Raw genomic sequence first — 19,456 nt, 5'->3', positions numbered from 1 at the left:
CTTGGGTGTGGCTGGGAAAGTCCTGACAAATACATGGCAGCCAGGTGCAATGAGTTTCTCCCAGGCAACAGAGGCAGCATTAGTGGTCGTTGCTGAGCGAGAACGATCACAGGCAGGAGGCAGAGTTTGAAGTCCGGAGTTGTGGCCATAGTCCGGTACCTGTACGTGGGCGGGGGGAGTGAAAATCCCAAAGTCTACCTAAAACGATTCCTAAAACTATTAACACTTAAAACTAAGATGAATATAAAACTGGTAAAAGTGCTATAAAATCACTATAACTATCGTTTTTTAGAAGTGCATTACAGATAAGGGCACTGAAAGTTCCAATCTGGACCAGGCGGCGATAAGAAGGAACTGGAGATGTGGTCAGTCTACCCCACCCTTTAATGCCTCGGACAGAAGCACAAGGCAAGCCAGGGCACACGTGTGGATCAATGGACACTACTTTCAAATTCTCCAACTCTGGGCTCATGGTGCGCATGTGTAACCCTCAGTGGAATACAATAGGGTCCATCACTCAAAGAATACCACAAATTTAAGGGGAATGAATGACTCACACCTTTAATAATGCAAGGCTTTAGATCAGTGGCTCTCAACCTCTCCAAACTACTGTACCCTTTCAGGAGTCTGATTTTTCTCGTGTACTCCCAAGTTTTGCCTCACTTAAAAGCTACTTACTTAAAAAATCAGATATAAAATACAAAAGTGTCACAGCATACTATTACTGAAAATATGCTTACTTTCTAATTTTTACCATATAATTATAAATAGATTGGAATATAAATATTGTACTTAATTTCAGTGTATAGAATATAGAGCAGTGTAACATTTTGTACGAAATTTTAAATTGTACTGACTTCACTAGTGCTTTTTATGTATCCTGCTGTAAAACTAGACGTATATCTAGATGCTCTGATGTACCCCGTGGAAGTCCTCTGCGTACCCCCTGGTTGACAACCACTGATGTAGATGTTCCTCACACAGTGGGTCGTGAGAAGGTTCTAGATGGGTCATCACGTCCAGGGCCGGAGTAACCATCACTGGACCCTGGCCTAGGCAAAGATACACTTCCCACAGTCTAGTGCAGAGGAGAGGCCCCAGGGGAGGTTTGAAGAGTGAGCCCAACCCACGTTCACCCCGTAGCAGCAGCTTCTGTTTCATGGGACATGGTGTTGTGACCTGGTGCATGGGTCGCAGTCAGTAGCATAGCTGGGGGGGGGGGGGGGGGGGAGCAGGGGGAGCGGCCGCTCCCCCACTGAGCACATTCCCCAAAAGTGGCGTCTTTTTAATTTTTACACTCACACGGGGATGACGTTGCGGGCTGAGACCTTGTGTTCTGGAAGCGCCTCCTTGCGGCGCAGCGGGCACGCCTGTCCCTTTAAACCGGGCGAGAGGGGGCGTTCCCATGGTGCCTAGCGGCGGGCGGCTTGGATTTTAAATCCTAGCGGCCGGCAGCGAGAGTGGGGCGAGGTCAGCGCAGGGCCGGAGCCGCACGGGGAGCAGGGCAGGGTTCGGGAGCCATGGGCAGGGGCAGGATCACGAGCGCGGTGGCCGGGAAGGGGGTGAAGCTGCCGGGCGCAGCGGAGCCCGGGAAGGCAGCTGGGGCTGGGGCTGGGGCCGGGGCACTCACCGGCAGCAGCGTGGGAAGTGGAGCAATGTGGGCCCCAGCCCGCTCCACTCCACCAGCTCCCAGCCGCGGTGCGCCGCTTCCCGCTGCCAGTGAGTGCGGTGAGGTTAGGGAAAGATTCCCCCCCAAACTCACCAGCAGCGGGAAGCGGAGCAACGCGGCCCTAGCCTGCTCCGCTTCCCTTGACCCTACGCCTACCTCAGCCATGTTGCTGGGGCAGAGGGTTTGGGGAAAGGTCCCTCCCCACACTCACCAGCAGCGGCGGGAAGCGGAGCAGCCCGGCCCCAGCCCACTCCACTCTGCCAGCTCCCAGCCGTGTCGCTCCGTTTCCTGCCGTCGGTGAGGTTGGGGAAAGGATGCTCCCCACACTCACCTGCGGCGGGAAGCGGAGCGACGCGGCCCCAGCCCGTTCCGCTTCCCTTGCCCCTGCCCCTACCCCAGCTGTGTTGCTTGGGGGGGAGGGGGCTGGGGAAAGGTCCCCCCCTCCCCTGCACTCACCTGCGGCGGGAAGCGGAGTGCCGCGGCTGGGAGCTGGCGGAGTAGAGCTGGCTGGGGCTGGGCTGCTCCGCTTCTGCCACTGCCGGTGAGTGCAGGGTGGGATCCCTTCCCCCAAGCCCTCTCCCCTGAGCGACACGGCAGGGGCTGGGGCGAGGGAAGTGGACAGGGCTGGCTCTGACTTTTTTGCCGCCACAAGCCAAAAAAAAAACAAAAAAAACCCAGGGCGCAGGGCAGCCGGACCTGGAGGCAAAGCCAAAAAAAAAAAAAACCCTGGGTGCAGGGCGGCTGGACCCGGAAGCAAAGCAAAAAAAAAACAAAAAACCCCAGGGCGCAGGGCAGCCGGACCCGGAGGCAAAGCAAAAAAAAAAAAAAAAAAAAATAGGGCAGCTGTGCCGCCCTAGGATTGGCGGGAATGCCGCCCCTTAGAATCTGCGGCCCCACGCACGAGCTTGCTTGGCTGGTGCCTGGAGCCGGCCCTGGAAGCGGAGCAGGCTGCTCCCCGTCTCCCACTAATCCCCTGGGCCACTCTGGGCCTGCGGGCCCCCAAAAGTGCCCCCCACAGATCCTGCCTCCCAGACCCTCCGGGTCTTCGGCGGTGGGACCTTCAGTGCCACCGAAGACCCGGAGCGCTGCCGAGTGAGCAAAAGCGCCGCAGAGGGTGGCGCCTTTTTTTTGATCGCTCCCCCTGTTCCCTCCACCTGGCTACGCCACTGGTCGCAGTACCACTCAGGTTCAGTGTGGCCATCCCACTATATGACGGAGAGGCAGCCAGACCAAATTTAAGTGGCGCTGCAACCCTATGAACCAGGTCTCAACACGATTCACTGTAATTTGGCCCAGCCACTCCTCCATTCTTTTTTTTTGGAGGGGGGGGGGAGAGAGAACAGACGACCAATGGGCCAAATCTGAGTGGTGCTGTGACCCCCCAACACCAGGTTGCAACCCCTGGAGCAGGGAGATGGGCCCAAATGACCTAAACTGAGGGAAAGGCAAGGGCTGAGTCCAGACTGAGACAGAAGAGTCTAGTCTGTAAAGAGAAATAACTGGAACTCTAAGCTACAGAAACTCTGCATCCTGCCTAAGTCAACATTTAGGGTGAGAAATTACATTTTGTAACCTGTTTCTTTAGAGAATCAAGCTTAATTTGCATGTTTTGTTTTATTTGCTCAGTAATCTGCTTTGTTCTGTTTGCTATCCCTTATAATCACTTAAAATTTACCTTTTATAGTTAATAAACTTATTTCTTGTTTATAACATAACCCAGTTTGTGCAATTTATAACTGGGGGGGGGGCAAGAAGTTGTGCATATCTTCCTCCACATTGAGGGAGGGGGCAAATTTATGAGCTTACGTTGTACAGATTTCTCTACAGTGCAAGACAACGTTATTTTGGGTGTACTTTCCAGAGGGGAACTGCACTTGAGCGCTGAGCAATTTCCTAGCTGAATCTTCCCATAGACAGCTGCTCACAGACTGTGTGTGATTCTACAGCTGGTGCGTCCCTACCTGTGTGTGTGTGTGTGCTGCCAGAGAGCCTGATTCAGGAAAACAGGGAGAGGGAGCCCAGGCTAGTGGAGCAGGCTGACTCAGTGAAATCCCAGTATATCAGATGTCATCCCAGAAGGGGGGTCCAACCCGTCACACATATATGTAATGGTGAATCATTAAAAAAAAAAAAAGAAAGACAAGATGCAGCTGGTGGGTTGCCTTAGTAAAATGTTTGGGAACCAATTATCTAGATCAGTGTTTCCCAAACTTGGGATGCCGCTTGTGTAGGGAAAGCCCCTGGCGGGCCGGGCCAGTTTGTTTACCTGCCATGTCCGCAGGTCCGGCCGATCGCGGCTCCCACTGGCCGCGGTTCACTGCTCCAGGCCAATGGGAGCTGCTGGAAGCGGCGCGGGCCGAGGGACATACTGGCCGCCGCTTCCAGCAGCTCCCATTCAGTGAGCACCCTGCAGCCTGTACCTTGAATCAGGCCGAGGTCCTGTGGAAAACAATTGTATGGGATCATGCAGAGACTGATCATAATGCATACACATATGATCAACTTTAATTATGGTATTTCCTATATTTTCAGTAATTGAATTTGCAACCTTCACTTTTTTTTAAGCCTAACTTTTAGGGTATTTTCCAAGTTTTTAAAGAAGTAAACTGAAAAACAAATTCCATAGCATGCACTGATCATTGAATGAGTGGCCAGCAGAGTTTGAACCTGGGATCTTCAGCACAGCAGCCTAGACCTCTACCACTGGAGCTGAAGTACTATCATAGTGGCTTGTTTATGAACCAGTTTCTAGAGAGGAATACATCAAGCACTGAAACAGTGAGATATATATACAGAAGTAGCCCCATTTCGCAGGGTGCATAACCAAGCACATAAATATAGCAGGTTCTTTTGGAAAGCTGCGCAAGTGGATTCAACTTGGGTTTGCCATATTAGAGCCGAGGGTTCTACTCCCAGATCTACCAGAAGTGACCTTGTGCTCAGAAATAGTCAACAATCACTGGAAGAGGTAAGATTTAAATTCACAGTTTCCTGGCTCCCAGTTCAATGTGCTTTTTCCTAAACGATATTTTGAAGGAGAAGGATATGCAGGCAGACTCACGCAACTCCGTGCAGCTTGGAAACATGTACAGGTGGAACATTCAGAAAATTACGGAGCAAGTATAGAACAAGTTCTACTGCCAAGATACTCCATCTTGTATCTTGGCCAAATATGGCTGGGTTTTCATGGAGGCAACAACAGTCATCTCTCTGACCCCAAGACCAATCACCTACCAAATTTCAAACTTTTCACCAAATTCCAAATCACTAGAATTGTTCAAAAATGCTTGGAAAAAATGTATTGATATTGGCAAAACTATTTTACCCAAATCTTGTTCTTGGAAACTGAGACCCACCATGGAAACTGAGACCCACCATGGAAAATTTCATCCAAAACCATCACATTTTGGCAAAGTTATAAGGAACTAAAAACAGAGGATTATAGTGGGAAGTGTTAGGCAGTCTTACCTGTGTCACTCTCTCTCCACCTATAATGCAGGCAAAACATTTTCACATACAATATTTTTAAATTACTTATGCATATAGGGTAAGCCAATTACATCAACATAGTTTTTTTGCACTGACCTCATACATTGTTTTCTCTCCCGATTATACAATATGTACACATTTTCTAGCTATCTACCTCATATAGTCACTCAACAACAGTCAAGAGCTAAATTATGTCCAAATACTCTCTTAAGCAGGTACAATAATACCTCTCGATATCCCAATAGTTTCAAGCCTCCCCTCCTTACCTCTTTGCTTCCTCCAGATGACAAAGATACTCATAAGCCACATTCTGATGTCTTCTCTCATCCATCTCCTCTGCTGTCATCCTCTCATTATCCAGGACAGCTGCAAAGAGTCAAAAACATTGTCAGTCTTCAACATACCTGATGTGCAGGTATATAAGTGACCCTTGACTTCAGCAGCTTGCACCTATCTCCACAGTAAAATGCGTCATCTTGCCCAAGGAGAGCCATATCAGTGCACACAGCATATTCTCTATTATTTGTATTACAATAGCTCCTGGAGGCCATAGAGGGCCGATTGTGCTAGGCACTTTACAAACATAGTAAGGTAGAGTCCTTTACTGAAAGAGCTTACAGCAGTGGTCACCAACCAGTAGATTGACTGCGGAGCCTCTGCCAGTCGATCGCAATCTCTGGCCGCTAAAAGTCCATCAACGCAACGGAGCTAAGGCAGGCTCCCTGTCTGCCCTGGCCCCGCGCTGCTCCCGGAAGCGGCCAGCACGTCCCTGCGTGGGGGGCAGAGGGTTTCCGTGCGCTACTCCTGCCTGCAAGCACTGCCCCCACAGCTCCCATTGGCTGGGAATGCGGAACTGAGGCCAATGGGAGCTGCGGGGGCGGTGCCTGCAGGAACGGGCAGTGCACGGAGCCACATGCCCCTCCCCCCAGGGCCACAGCACAGGGACGTGCCATCAGCTTCCAGGAGCAGCGTGGGGCTGGGGCAGGCAGGGAGCCTGCCTTAACCCTGCTGCACCACCACCCAAGGTTAGTGCTGCCCGGTGGGAGCCCACACCCCACCCACACCCCAACCCCTACCCCTGAGGCCCCTCCCGGAGCCAGCACCCTGTACTCCATTCTGCACCCAGAACCCCCTCCTGCACCTCAACCCCCTGTCCCAGCCCTTAACCCCCTCCTGGAGCCAGCACCCTGTACCTCCTCCTGCACCCCAACCCTCTAACCTAGCCCTGAGCCCCTTCCTGGAGCCAGCACCCTGTACCTCCTCCTGAACCCCAAACCCCCTCCTGCACCCAAACTCCCTCCCAGAGCTCACACCCCTCACCCTCTCTTGCACCCTAACCCCCTGGCCTAGGCCCAGCCAGGAGCCCCCTCCCACACTCCAAACCCCTCAGCCTCAGCCCAGAGCCCACACCCCAACTCCCTGCCCTAGAACGGTGAACCTGAGTGAGGGTGGGAGAGAGCAAGCAATGAAGGGGGGGGGTGGAGTCAGCATGGTGGGGCCTTGGGGGAAGGGGTGGGGCAGATCCTGGATTGCATTTAAATTCAAAAAGTGATCTTGTGCTTAAAAAGGTTGGAAACCACGGGCTTACAATCTAAATAGACAAGACAAAGAGTGGGAGGGGAAACAGAGAGGGCAAATGACTCAGAATCAGAGAATCATAGAATACCAGGGTTGGAAGGGATCTCAGGTGGTCATCTAGTCCAACCTCCTGCTCAAAGCAGGACCAATCCCCAGACAGATTTTTGCCCCAGATCCCTAAATGGCCCCCTCAAGGATTGAACTCACAAGCTCAAACCACTGAGCCATCCCTCCCCCACGTGTCTAAGGGGTCACAGCAGATCAGTGTCAGAACCAGAAAAAGAACCCAGGACTCCTGATTCCTTGTCTATGTCCCTCTCTACTAGACCACAGTGCCTCTACATGGCTCTTATTCATCATAACTCCATATTATAACAAATGGGATTAAACCTGGGTCCAATTTTTCATTGTCCTGCATTGGCTTGATGGCCAAATCAAGCTGTCCATTACAAATGAAAGAAAACACAATAATCGAAAAATGATTCTTCCCTTTCTCTCCTGTCACTGGCACAGAAGTACCTCGTCTTCTCTTTAACCGCTAACCCCTCCATTTACCCCAGAGACCACTGATCTCCCTAATGCCCACTTATTCCCTCCCGAATCCTCTCACACTCTAGTTCTTTCCCCACACACTATAATTACTGCTCCATCTCATCTCTAAGATTACTGAATGCACTATCTACAAGCCCTGTTTGGTATTTCTCTCCTCCAATTCAGCTTCTTGCTCCTGTACTCCACTAAAACTGCTCTCACCAAAGACTCTAATCATCTCTTCATGGGCAAAGATCAGAGTCAATACTCCAGCCTCATCTTTTGAGCTATCAGTCACCTCATAGCTCAAATAGTGAATGCCAGTGAAAGTGAGGTAGGATCAGAAGAGGCTAAAATAGGGAAAGAACGAGTTAAAAATTACTTGGACAAATTAGATGTCTTCAAGTCACCAGGGCCTGATGAAATGCATCCTAGAATACTCAAGGAGCTGACTGAGAAGATATATGAGCCATTAGCGATTATCTTTGAGAATTGATGGAAGATGGGAGAGATTCCAGAAGACTGAAAAAGGGCAAATATAGTGTCCATCTATAAAAAGGGAAATAAGGACACAGGCCCTGCCCCCACTCCACCTCCCCTTCCTGCCCCCTCCCCTGAGCCTGCAGTGCCCTTGCTCCTTCTCCCCCCCCCCCCCCCCAGCCTCCTGCATGCCACGAAACAGCTGATCGGGCGGTGCGGGGAGGGAAGGGGAGGCGCTGATCGGCAGAGCTGCCGGTGGGTGGGAAGCCCTGGGAGCGGGGTGGGGGAGCTGATGACGTATTACTGTGGCTCTTTGGCAATGTACATTGGTAAATTCTGGCTCCTTCTCAGGCTCAGGTTGGCCACCCCTAATTTAGTTGGTGTTGGTCCTGCTTTGAGCAGGGGATTGGACTAGATGACCTCCTGAGGTCTCTTCCAACCCTAATATTCTATGATTCCTCCTGTCCTCTCTCCAGTTTCAGTATAAATGCTTGTTTTATTTCTTGTTCTTTCTTGTGTTTAATCAACAAACTTTCAACTTTAAAATAAGTGATTGTGTGTGTTTGCCAGGAAACCGAGTAAATCAAGGTCTCTAAAAAAACAAACCTCCTCGTATCACTGTTTTTATATTGGACATTGAAAAAGTTTATAACACCTTTAACTCTTTTGACCCATGAAATTAATACAACACATCCCCTCTCATATGTGTAATGAATGTTACGAACCACTGACTGCCCCCCAACCTATTCAATAAAATAAGACATCTTCAAGTTATGTCCTGTTAGACTGCATTATTTATATTGCATTCATTACATGAAATTACATTACCATGTATGAAGTTCTAAATCTTGTGTTATGCAGGAAGTCAGAATAAGATTTCTAGAGATTATTTTAATTCCAGACATGAATAGCAGCCTAAAAAAAAAAATCTCATTCACATAAAATATTTATATACGTAAAATCTCATTTACATAAATACATAAAATATTTATATTGTGATACAGCATGGCCAGAGGGCAGCAGGAGAGGGTTAGAAGGGAGCCTTATTCCCTGTAGAGGGAAGAAAGTTTGCTATAGATTAATTAGAGCACCTGAAGCCAATTAGAGCACCTGATATAAACCCCCTGCTTCAATCAGACAGGGAAAGGTGTTGGAGCAGAGTGGATTGGAGCTGGAGCAGAGAGCACTTTGGAGGGAAGCAGAGGAAAGTTTGGAGAAGTGCTGCGGTGGGCTAAGACCACCAAGACCCTAGGTAAAGGGACACCTGGCTTGTGCAGAGGGAGAGCAGGAAGACCCCCACAAGCTGAAGGGCAGGAGAAGGAAGTGGCCCAGGGGAAGGAACTGCTAGTTCAAGTGGTTTACCGCTATCCCTAGGGTCCCTGGGCTGGGATCCGGAGTAGAGGGTGGGCCTGGGTCCCTCTCTCTCCACTCCCCTCCTCTAGGACACTAGTGGGGCAGTTAATATTCCAGTTCAGGGGCAAGAAATGGTGCCCTGAACCCCCCCGAAGAGAAAGCGCAAGACCCATCATAGTCGTGCAGGCAATTTGCCACAATATACAAAAAAATCTCTCAAAATATTTATATACATAAGAAGAAATATTTTATGTGAATGAGATTTTAAAATTTACTGTAGCTGGAGCATGTAACAATAGCTATCCTATTAAGGATGCCTAAGCATTTCCATCCTAAAGGTTTTGGCATTGAAACGAACTAAAACGGAGAAGCTTTAGTGGCCCCATCCTTTGGAGCAGGAACTTGAAATTTAGGCAGAGATGGCCTCTGTTAGAGCAATCCTTTTGCTGTGCCCATGAAAATCCACCCGAAGTTGGCCAAGTTATAAATCTCTGAAAAAGTGCAGTTTACACATGCTTAAGAGAGGCTTAATAAACCTCCATAACTAAATTACACAGACATTCCCTCCACACTGAGCAGGGTCCAAATTGGAGCTAAGCCTGGTTTTCCATGCAGTGCAGCTTTGAGCTCCTGTGGGCCAGGTCTGGGGCCTGTGCAACATTAACACTGCCTCCTTGTGAATCTGCATTACAATACAGTATTTAAACTACATAATCACATGACAGTATTTCCTAAGAATCCCAACTCAATCAGTGCACAATTAGTGAGACAGCTGAGCAAGCTTATTTTTGTTTCCACTGTTCAGTGAGAAGATCCCTACCTCATTCACTGTTCAGAGGGTACAAATCTACTCATATACATACAAGAACATTCAGAATCAGACCATTAGTTTCAATGGATTTATGCCAGATTTATACTGTGATAACTTCAAACACAACTAGGCCCAAAATGAGCCACAAATCTAGAAGACCATCTTCCCATTCACTATGAACCCCTGCCTCATTGAGTGCACATCTTCTAAACCAGTGGTTTTCAAGCTTTTTTTCTGGGGACCCATTTGAAAAAAATTGTTGATGCCCGTGACCCAACAGAGCTGGGGATGAGGAGTTTGAGGTGTGGGAAGGGCTCAGGGCTGGGGCAGAGGGTTGGGGTGCAGGGGTGAGAGCTGCAGGGTGGGGCCAGGAATGTGGGGTTCAGGGTGTGGGACAGGACTCTGGGCTAGGGCAGGGGGTTGGGGTGCGGGAGGGGGTCGGGGCTCTGGGCTGGGGGTGAAGGCTCTGGGGTGAGGCCAGGGATGAGGGGTTTGGGGTGCAGGAAGGGGTTACAGGTTTGGGGGGGCTCAGAGCTGGGGCAGAGGATTAGGGTACGGACTTAACTCCGGCGTGCACCGCGGATCATGCTGCGCCCCAGAAGCGGCCAGCAGCAGGTCTGCTCCTACGCAGAGGCACGCAAGCGGCTCCGCACAACTCTTGCCCACAGGTACCGCCGCGCCCCCCCAGTTCCTGTTGGTCGGTTGCCGGCCAATGGGAGTGCGGAGCTGGTGCTCAGGGCGGAGCCCCGTGGCCCCCCTACCTAGAAGCTGGACCCGCTGCTGGCCACTTCCAGCGCACAGCGCGGTATCAGAAAAGGTAAGCACTAGCCTGCCTTAGCTGGGCAGCACTGCTGACGGGACTTTTAACGTCCCGGTCAGCGGTGCTGACCAGAGCAAGGCGCCTTATATGGTGCTGACCAGAGCAAGGCGCCAGTAGTGGGTTGCGACCCACGGTTTGAAAAACACTGTTCTAAACTATACATTGAACGATGAATGGGTCCTGTGAAAATAATAGCATGCAGTCATGTAATTAAAGACTGTATTATAATGCATACAGCACGAGGGGGCAGACCTAAGGTTTAGCATTAACATTGCAATTTCCTGACTTTTCAGTGTTAACATTTCATTCAGATTGCAAATTTAAACAGTTTTTTAATGTAATATGAATTCATTTAAAAGGGACACAATCACATCAGTGGGAAAAGCTCTTGTAGCAGAAGGAACCAAGGAATGCTCTTCTTGTGTCAAATGAAGCAAGGGAAGTATATAGAAGGGTGACTGGATGTTTTATGCATGTGGGGAGGGTGCAGAAAGAACATGAATGGAGAGAAAGGTATCCCACACAGAGCAAACGGGAGTACATCCACCTCACAATCCTTTTGCTCTTCACAGTGCAGGAAAGGAAACATATAGTGGCACCCAAAGTTCCTTGTTATAGCTGAACTTGGAACCAAATGACATCTCACTTGCATCTTGCTGTTGCTGTAGAAGCCTAAGTTTAAGTTCTCAGAGTAGTTATGGGGATTTAGCTATATCTCTTCCACTAATTGTAATGGAAGCTTTGAAAATCTCAACCCTATTTTCTGCTATATTAAAAAGGAGAATCTGCAGTGGTCAATGGACTTTTATTGTTTTTTCAAACTGAAAATCTACAATTATCACTGGCCTGTCACACCAGAAACCCAAAGCTTGCTTTCTTTGTTTTGTTAGGGGGTTGCTTTGTTTTAAAACATAGGAATTGCCATACTAGATCAGACCAATGGTCCATCTAGTGCAGTATCCTACATCTGACAGAAGGCAGTACCTGATGCTTCAAGGAAATTATAAGAAATCCCATAGTGGGCAGTTCTGAAATAACTTCCTGTAGCAGGGTGGACACCCGCTCCTGCCCTGAAGGGCTTGAAATCAGCCCTGGGAGAGGGCTGCAATGGTAAAAGCAGCCCTGGAGAGGGCTGCAGCTCTAAAAGCTGGGCTGACTGGGGAAGCGGCCACAGCTGGGCCACACCCCATCAAGCCACAGCTGGCCTGTATAAAAAGGCTGGGAGCCAGGAGCTCAGCAGTCTCTCTCTAGCTGTAGAGGGAGATGGGCCTGGCTGCAGGGAGCTAGAGATAGGGTACCTGAGTGGAACAGGGCTGCTGAAAGGCAGAGGCGCTGGGGAGCTCCAGCCTGGAAAGCCACAGGCTGTGGCCTAGCATAAGGCAAATAAGTACTGGGGGTTGCAGGGAGCAGCCCAGGGGTAGGCAAAGGCAGCAGGTCCAAACCCAACCTTGCTGGTGATGAGTAGGCTGATACTGCAGTCTGCCCCAGGGCATGAGGCTAGACAATGACTGCCAGGTCTGGGAGGGACACAGGGGCCAAGCGGTGGGGGACACCGGCCTGCAGAGGGTGCTCTGGAGGGCTGGAGAGCTAATTCCCTGAGATGACCAGCAGGAGGTGCTGCAGGGGTGAGTCCACACGCTTACACTTCCCTATAGGGGAAGTTTCTTCCTAACCCTGTCAGTCAGAGGTTGGCTTATGCCCTGAAACCTGAGAGTTTATAGCCCTTCAATTTGTATTTATTTAATGTAACCAACTGCAGATGTTCTCATCCATATAAATGTCAATTTTTTTAAACCAAGAGATGAGGTCTGGGTTGGGTATCTTAGCCTCAATGATTTCTTATGGGAGTTAGTTCCAGAGACGACTTTTTTTTTTTTTTTTTAAACACAAATATTCCTTTTTTTTATGGCTTAAGGGATAAAGTGGGACCTTGGCCCCTTGTAATAGTCACACCTTACATCAAATCAAACTATTCATTTAGACAATGAGGACTAGTGACTGTGCTTGCTGCAGCACATTAGTAGAAGGGAAGATGCTTTTTTTGAACAATTCTAAGCCTGTAGCACAGTGGTTCTCACTTTTGTACTGGTGACCCCTTTCACATAGCAGTGGCAGGGGGTGAGTAGGCGAGTGGGGGGGGGGGTTGAGGAGGCGAGCAGGCGGGTAGTGGCGGGGGGGGCAGGTGAGCCAGGGGCTGAGGAGGCAAGCGGGCAAGCAGTGGCGGGGGTGCAGGTGAGCCGGTGGTGGGGGAGGGGGGACTGAGGAGGCGAGCGGTGAGTTGGTTGATCTGGTCTGGCTCCCATCCCCTCTCCAAGGGTTGCAGCTGTCTGGAGGTGCCTGCCTTCCATGCCTTCCTCATTCACACCTCATTCATTCAACAGGGCAATTGATTACAAAGTGGGGGGGAAGATCTTATTCTACTTCTAGCAAAAAGACATTTTTCTTTTACCTTAATTATACTACCTTAGGAGCCCACTATAACATATTACAAAAATTCAATACCGCTGTTTTGGTGGGGTGGCGCTGGGGAAGGAGGGTTTGTTTCCACGGGGCGGGCAGCGCTGGGGGTGTGTGTGTTGTGTTTCGGGGGGGGGTTCGGCGGGGCCGGGGGGGGGGTTCAGCCCTCAGCTGTTTTCTTTGGAGTAATATGGCCCTCGCCACTTTACGAGTTGTGCAGGCCTGGAATAGACTATACCAGCAAAGTTCAGGGACAACACCCCACTGAGAAGCCCACCTCCCCTCCTGCTAGCCACTGAAAGGCCCATCACACCAGTATTCCACTCATTACACCAACTCCCCACAGAATACAGGATCAAATACAAGGTCTTAATACTAATCTTTAAGGTCCCCCATGGAACCAGCCCAAGATACCTCAGAAAGGTGTCTCTTCACAACCAGGAACTTCCCCCAACTCTTATGTTCCACGGGAGCTATGAAGCTGTCAACCTCAGAGCAAGACAGAGTCAAGGCTTTGGTACTCATGTCCAAGGAGATAAAAATGACTACAAGTTTCACAGCCTTCAGAACAAAGTGTAAAATATTTATTTGATTTAGCTTTCCCACAGCTGCAACTAAAAAAATGACTAAGAAAAGAGATGTGAAGACAAGAAGGGGGAGGGGGGCAAGAGGAGGAATATTAGGAGAGAAGGAAGGGAAGAAATAGAGATTTAAAAAAATACAAATAAAAATATAGCACCAATTGTTTGCAAGGAAGAAGGGACAAAAATAGCACACTGCCCAAAGCAGCTGTGGTTACTATCTTTGGGGAGGTGCCCAAAAACTATGCAGATGGACACTAACCAGGGCCGGCTCCAAGCAGGCAAAAAAAAAAAAAAAAAAAGCCACGATCGGTGGCTGTTCTACCGCACCGCTTCATTCTTTGGCGGCTGGTCCTTCCCTCCGAGAGGGACTGAGGGACCCACCGCCGGAGACCCGGACGTGCCACCCCCTTCCATGGGCCGCCCCAAGCACTAGCTTGCTGCGCTGGTGCCTGGAGCCAGCCCTGACACTAACAAAAAAACAAGTTTAGTTATATTGTACACAGCCGCAGGCTACTAGTCCCTGTACCAGTTCAGGGGTTTCCATCCTTCATATTAGTCTATCTAGAGCAGCTCTGAGAGCAGCTCTGATATATTTGAAACACCTCCATTCTCCTTCTGGTTATTGGCAGGGAGAACCTCTCTCATCTTGCCACTACTACCCCACAGCTTCTTGGATGCTTCAAGAGGGGTGGCTCTCCTCTATTCTACTCCTTCTTCCAGCACCCTCACTGTTACCACTATTCTACTCTCACCTCAGCCTCCATTTTTGAGTCCTCTCCTACATCATTAATAAGTCACTATCTCTGCTGGTTTCTAATAGTTTTCCCAAGCAAAATCAGAGGTAAAATAGCATGAAACCTGCTAACTTCAATGTTGCAACACTGATCACCACCAGCATGGAGTTACACACTGAATATGCTTATGAAAGCACTAAGCAGCAATGGCAGCACCACAGCTGTCTGCCTGCAGATTTTGGAAGATACCACAGCATTGGGTTACTTTTGGAAAGCTATTATCACAAACATAAGAGTCTATTCCTGGGAGAACTCTGCGCAACTGCATACACGCAGAATTCATGTCCGGTGCAGAATTTTTTTCTACTCTGCAAAAAATACATTCTGCCCAAGAAGTGCTGCAGTTCTGCCTTTCTCCCACCAGAGGCCACTGTGGTGCCAGAACAGCTGACTGACTGGCAGCAACACCTAGCAGCCAGCTACTTTCATTACAGCAGCCTGCTGGTGGAGGCATAGTGGGGCACATGGAGCTACTGAGGGGTCACAGACTTGGGTTCAGAAGGGCTCGTGGGGGGACAGACAGGGGTGTGGGCTTGGGAGCTAGTGGGGTGACAGCACTGAGCCAGGGGCTGAATGGGAGGGGACTCTAGGGCCACATGGGGGCGGGGGCAGATGTGCCTGACTGAATGGGAAAGGCTTAGAGTCAACCAGTGTCAGCAAGGGGGAAGCTCCCCAATTTGCTAACAATCCTCCCCCCAAAAGAAACAGTAGCTTATTTCTCCCACCCAACAACCCTCCAGGTTCCTTCCCTCTTCCTCAGCTCCTCCATTACCCGACTCCCCCAAGCCTTTACACTGCTTCTGAGGGATGCAGAAATATATTTCTGTATTGTAGTTTAAATAAATTACTCAAATTTTGTATTAATATGCCTAATAAGGAATCTATTTGTCAAAAAAATATTTCCTGAATTTTTTTTGTCTGTATTGTTACAGACAGTTACTGACAGGTATTTTGAAATAAATTACCAAAATCATTCAAACTGGCGTGTTTATATAGTGTTATTTTGACAAACATGTGCAGAATTTAATTTTTTGGTGCAGAATTCTCCCATGAGTAATAAGAGACAAATATGTCATGACTTTTAAAGGTAAGTTTAAATTCAGCAGAAACTGATAGCGCTAGCAAGGGCCAGCTTCTTATTTGCAAGTGCATATATGAATGGCTTGACAAATCCATTTTTGTAGGCTGCAGTGTTGTTGGTCTTAGGCTATTAAGAGACAAGGTGTAAAGGTAATGTTTTTTAATTGGACTAACTTCTGTTGGTGAGAAAGACAAGCTTTTGAGTTTACACAGAGCTCATCTTCAGGTCTAATTTAGCTGCAACACTGTGACTACTTCTCAGACCTGAAGAGCTCTGTGTAAACTCAAAAGATTGTCTCTCTCACCAAAAGAAGTTAGTCCAATAAAAGATATTACCTCACCCACCTAATCTCTCTAATATTTGTAAGACTGATATATTTCAGATGTCTTTTACAGAATATGTAAAATAGTGAATAGTACATTAACGTTAATACAGGAGAATGAGGAGGAAGCAGCCCCATAACCTGATATTCTTGTTCAAGAAATACAGAAGAGGAAATCTTGAACATGCAAGATGTTTGAATTCAGACAAGGTAAATTTAGACAGACCATTAGCAAAAGATCCTTGACAGATCAATGTAGCCATGGGAGTCTCCCAAAGAAAGGGGTAGAAACCCCAACACTAAGGTCAATAAAACTGGCCTGGCAGAGCCCTGAAGACCAAATTCTGCAAGGAACACTCCCGCACAGGCCCCGGGGAGGAGCGAGGCTCGTTCTGACAGAGCAAGCCTTTTCCAGCGCTAATTCTACGTGCCACACGAGGCAGTGGCAGCTTCTGTGACTGCCTCACTTGCCCCATGTGCCAAGGCACCCTTAGGCGCCCACTGTCCAAAGGCGGCCGCCAGGGCCAGCTGGGCTCAGGCAGGCACACCGAGCCCTCGCCATGCGGAGGGCGGCGGCGCTGAGGACTGCGCGTCAGTCAGACGTGACTGCTACAGTCAGACCGTCCCCATCCCCCAGGGCCGCGGCCAGGCTGCCACCCCGCCCGGCCCCGGCCCCGGGAACGGTCCCAACCCACAGGGCCCGGCCGCAGACCACAACCCGCGTCCCCCGAACCCATCTCCACGCCCCACAGGATCCTCAGAGCCGGGACACTCGGGCAGGGACGGCGGGCGCGAAGGCAGGGCCCATCCCCAGAACAGCGGGAAGCCCCCGGGCCCCGAAGGCGGGCACCACCCTCCCGGTACTCACAGCCGTAATGGGGCCGGGCCACCCCGAGCCCGTCAGCTTCCTCCGAGACAGACATGGTGCTGCGGGCCGTGCCGTTCGGTCGCTGCGGGGCTGGGCGGACGCAGCAGCGGCTGAGGCGGGAGCGGCTGTTCCTGTTCCTGGTCTCAGCGCTGGGTGTGTCGGAAAGAGGCGCCGCCCGCCCCCGGCAGCCCACGCCTTGCGCACTTAGCTCCGCTCCCCATTCTCCCCGCAGCCCGCTCCTGCCCCTTCGGCCCTCGCAGGGTAGACAGCGCGCGCTCCCCCTGCAATTCCCCTCCCAGCCGTGCCCGACAGCCGAGCTGCAGCCCCCCATCAGCCCCAAATCAACGCAGAGCCGTGCTGTCCCACACCGCCCCCCCCCAGTCCCTCTACCGCCCCTTCCCCCCCAGGTGTGCTGCAGCCCCGCACCCAGCTGTGCCATCCCTCAGCCCCCACAACCCACACAAAGCCTCACAGCCACACAGCCCCCACCCAGCTATGCTACTGTCCCCTATAGCCTCCCCATCTGTGCCACCTTCCCCTGCCAAGCTCCTCCCTCCCACAGCTCCGCCACAGCCCACCCCACACATGGACCTCTGCCCTGTCTCCCAGCTGCACTGCCCCCACCCAACTATGCCAACCCGTCCAACAGACACCCACCGCTTACAGCCCCCTGCACGGTCTAGGTAGCACCACACACACAGAGAGTCCCCCAGCCCAGTCCCCTTCTGCCCCGCCCCCATAATCCCCTGCACAGCTGCACCACTGACCCCCTTTGCAGCATAGGTAGCACCACACCTCTGCCTCCCCCAATCCCCCATTGCCTCCCCCACCTAGCTTCACTATTGCCTGCACAAACACACCTCCTGCACTGAGTAGATGGGCCTCTGCACACAGCCCTCAGCCACGGCGGGGCCCTCTCCCCACACACACCTTTAGCTGTGCTCCTCTCCCCCCCCGACCAGCTATGTTGCCCCCTACAGGCCCCACCCAGCCACACCGTCTTCTACACAGAGAGTCCTCCAACCAGCCGCACTGTCTCTGCCCCCAAACACAGCCTCCCTCAGCCACACCGCCTACCCCGCCCAGCTATACTGCCCCCCCACACAATCCCCTTCACCAAGCCCAGTCCTGATGCCCCCCATAAACACAACCCCCTGCACCCACCCACCCACCCCTGACACGCATACACACGCTCACAGCCCAGACAGGCTGCCAGCTCCCCCACACACAGCCTCATCACCTCCTGCCCCATACACAGCCCCCACAGCTGTGCTGGTCTCCCCCACCACCACACACTCAGCCATGCTACCCCCACATACATGAAGTCTCCTGCCCAGCCACGCCATCCCAGCCCACACACAAACAGCCCCCCCAGCCCAACCACACCACTCCCCTCCACAGCTCTTCTCACACACACACAGCCGCCCAGCCCAGCCATGCTGGATCCCACTTCCCATACACACTCAGCCATGCCACCCTCCCACACATACCCCCCAGTCCAGATGTGCCCTCCCATCCCCCTAGGCCCCTCAGCCCAACCACATCACTCCCCCACATGCAAGCCACTCTGCCCAGCTGTGCTAGCCCCTATAGTCCCTTAGCCCCCCACATGCACAGCTCCCCTAGCCCAACCATTCCCCACCCCCGCATTGAACCCCCACAGCCTCACAGCTGCACCAAACCTCCATACACAGCCCCCCTAGTCAAGCTAGGCCCCACACACAAAGCACCCCCAGTCATGCAAGGATGCCACACACATTCAGCACCCCCCTCAGGCCAGCTGCACCTCGCCCCAAAATCTCCCAGGCCACCCGCACCACCCTCCAGTCTCGCACCACCCCCATACACTCATCCCCTCTGCTCAGCTGTGCCACCCCTACACACACAGTCCCCTGCCCACATACACAGCCCCCCCTCCCACAAACAGCCCCCTCCAAACCCAGCCACACCACCCCCCTTCACAGCTGCACTGGCCCTCTCACACATACACATAGCCTCAGCCATGCCAGACCCCACACACACACTCAGCTGTGCTGCCCTCCCACACACCACCCTAAGCCCTGCCATGCTCTCCCACAACCCCACACTGCATAGCCCCCCCCCCACACACACACACACAGCTCCCTACCCCCATCCAAACACATGGGAAACTATCCAAACCCCAGATACCCTTGATGGGCAATACTTCCCCACTCCCAAGCGGCAAGTCCAGGGGTTTAAAACAAAGACAACTTTATTGAGGGGGAACAAAAGAATACATTTGAGAAAGACTGCAATTAATAAATTATCATCTAGTAGGTAAGGCTTCCAACCTCCAGTATGTCTTAAAAACAGACCCAAGCTCAGTCCTCTACTGGCAGCTGACTAGCTGGTGCCTTCTGGCCACTTCCTTCTTCCCCAGCTCCCCATTCTCAGGCCCTGTTTACACTGGGAAGTTTCTGCACAGTAAAGCAGCTTTCTATGCTGTAACTCCCGAGGTGTACACACTGCCAAGCCACTAAATGCACAGAAACTGCGCAGTTGCAGCGCTGTAAAAAAACCACCAAGACGAGAGATGTACAGCTTTCTGTCCCGGGGCTACAGCGCTGTGGTGCCAGTGTAGACACTGGTCGATTACAG

At 51.2% G+C, this 19,456-nt stretch overlaps 1 protein-coding gene across 1 annotated transcript in view; it reads right to left on the bottom strand.

Annotated features, from left to right (window-relative positions):
- Window positions 1-16,936, bottom strand: part of IQGAP1 (IQ motif containing GTPase activating protein 1) — a 178,739-nt gene extending 161,803 nt beyond the window's left edge. Inside the window, exons 1-2 of the mRNA XM_065412617.1 lie at window positions 16,838-16,936; window positions 5,425-5,524 (exon numbers count right to left, since the gene is read on the bottom strand). Coding sequence (XP_065268689.1) covers window positions 5,425-5,524; window positions 16,838-16,892 — 155 coding nt within the window. The 5' untranslated portion in view covers window positions 16,893-16,936. The remainder of the gene's footprint in view (window positions 1-5,424; window positions 5,525-16,837) is intronic.
- Between the last annotated feature and the right edge of the window lie 2,520 nt (window positions 16,937-19,456).

Source organism: Emys orbicularis, chromosome 10 (genome assembly GCF_028017835.1).
Source record: "Emys orbicularis isolate rEmyOrb1 chromosome 10, rEmyOrb1.hap1, whole genome shotgun sequence".
In the NCBI taxonomy this organism is placed as follows: domain Eukaryota; kingdom Metazoa; phylum Chordata; order Testudines; family Emydidae; genus Emys; species Emys orbicularis.
This window is presented reverse-complemented; position numbering and strand designations above follow the sequence as displayed.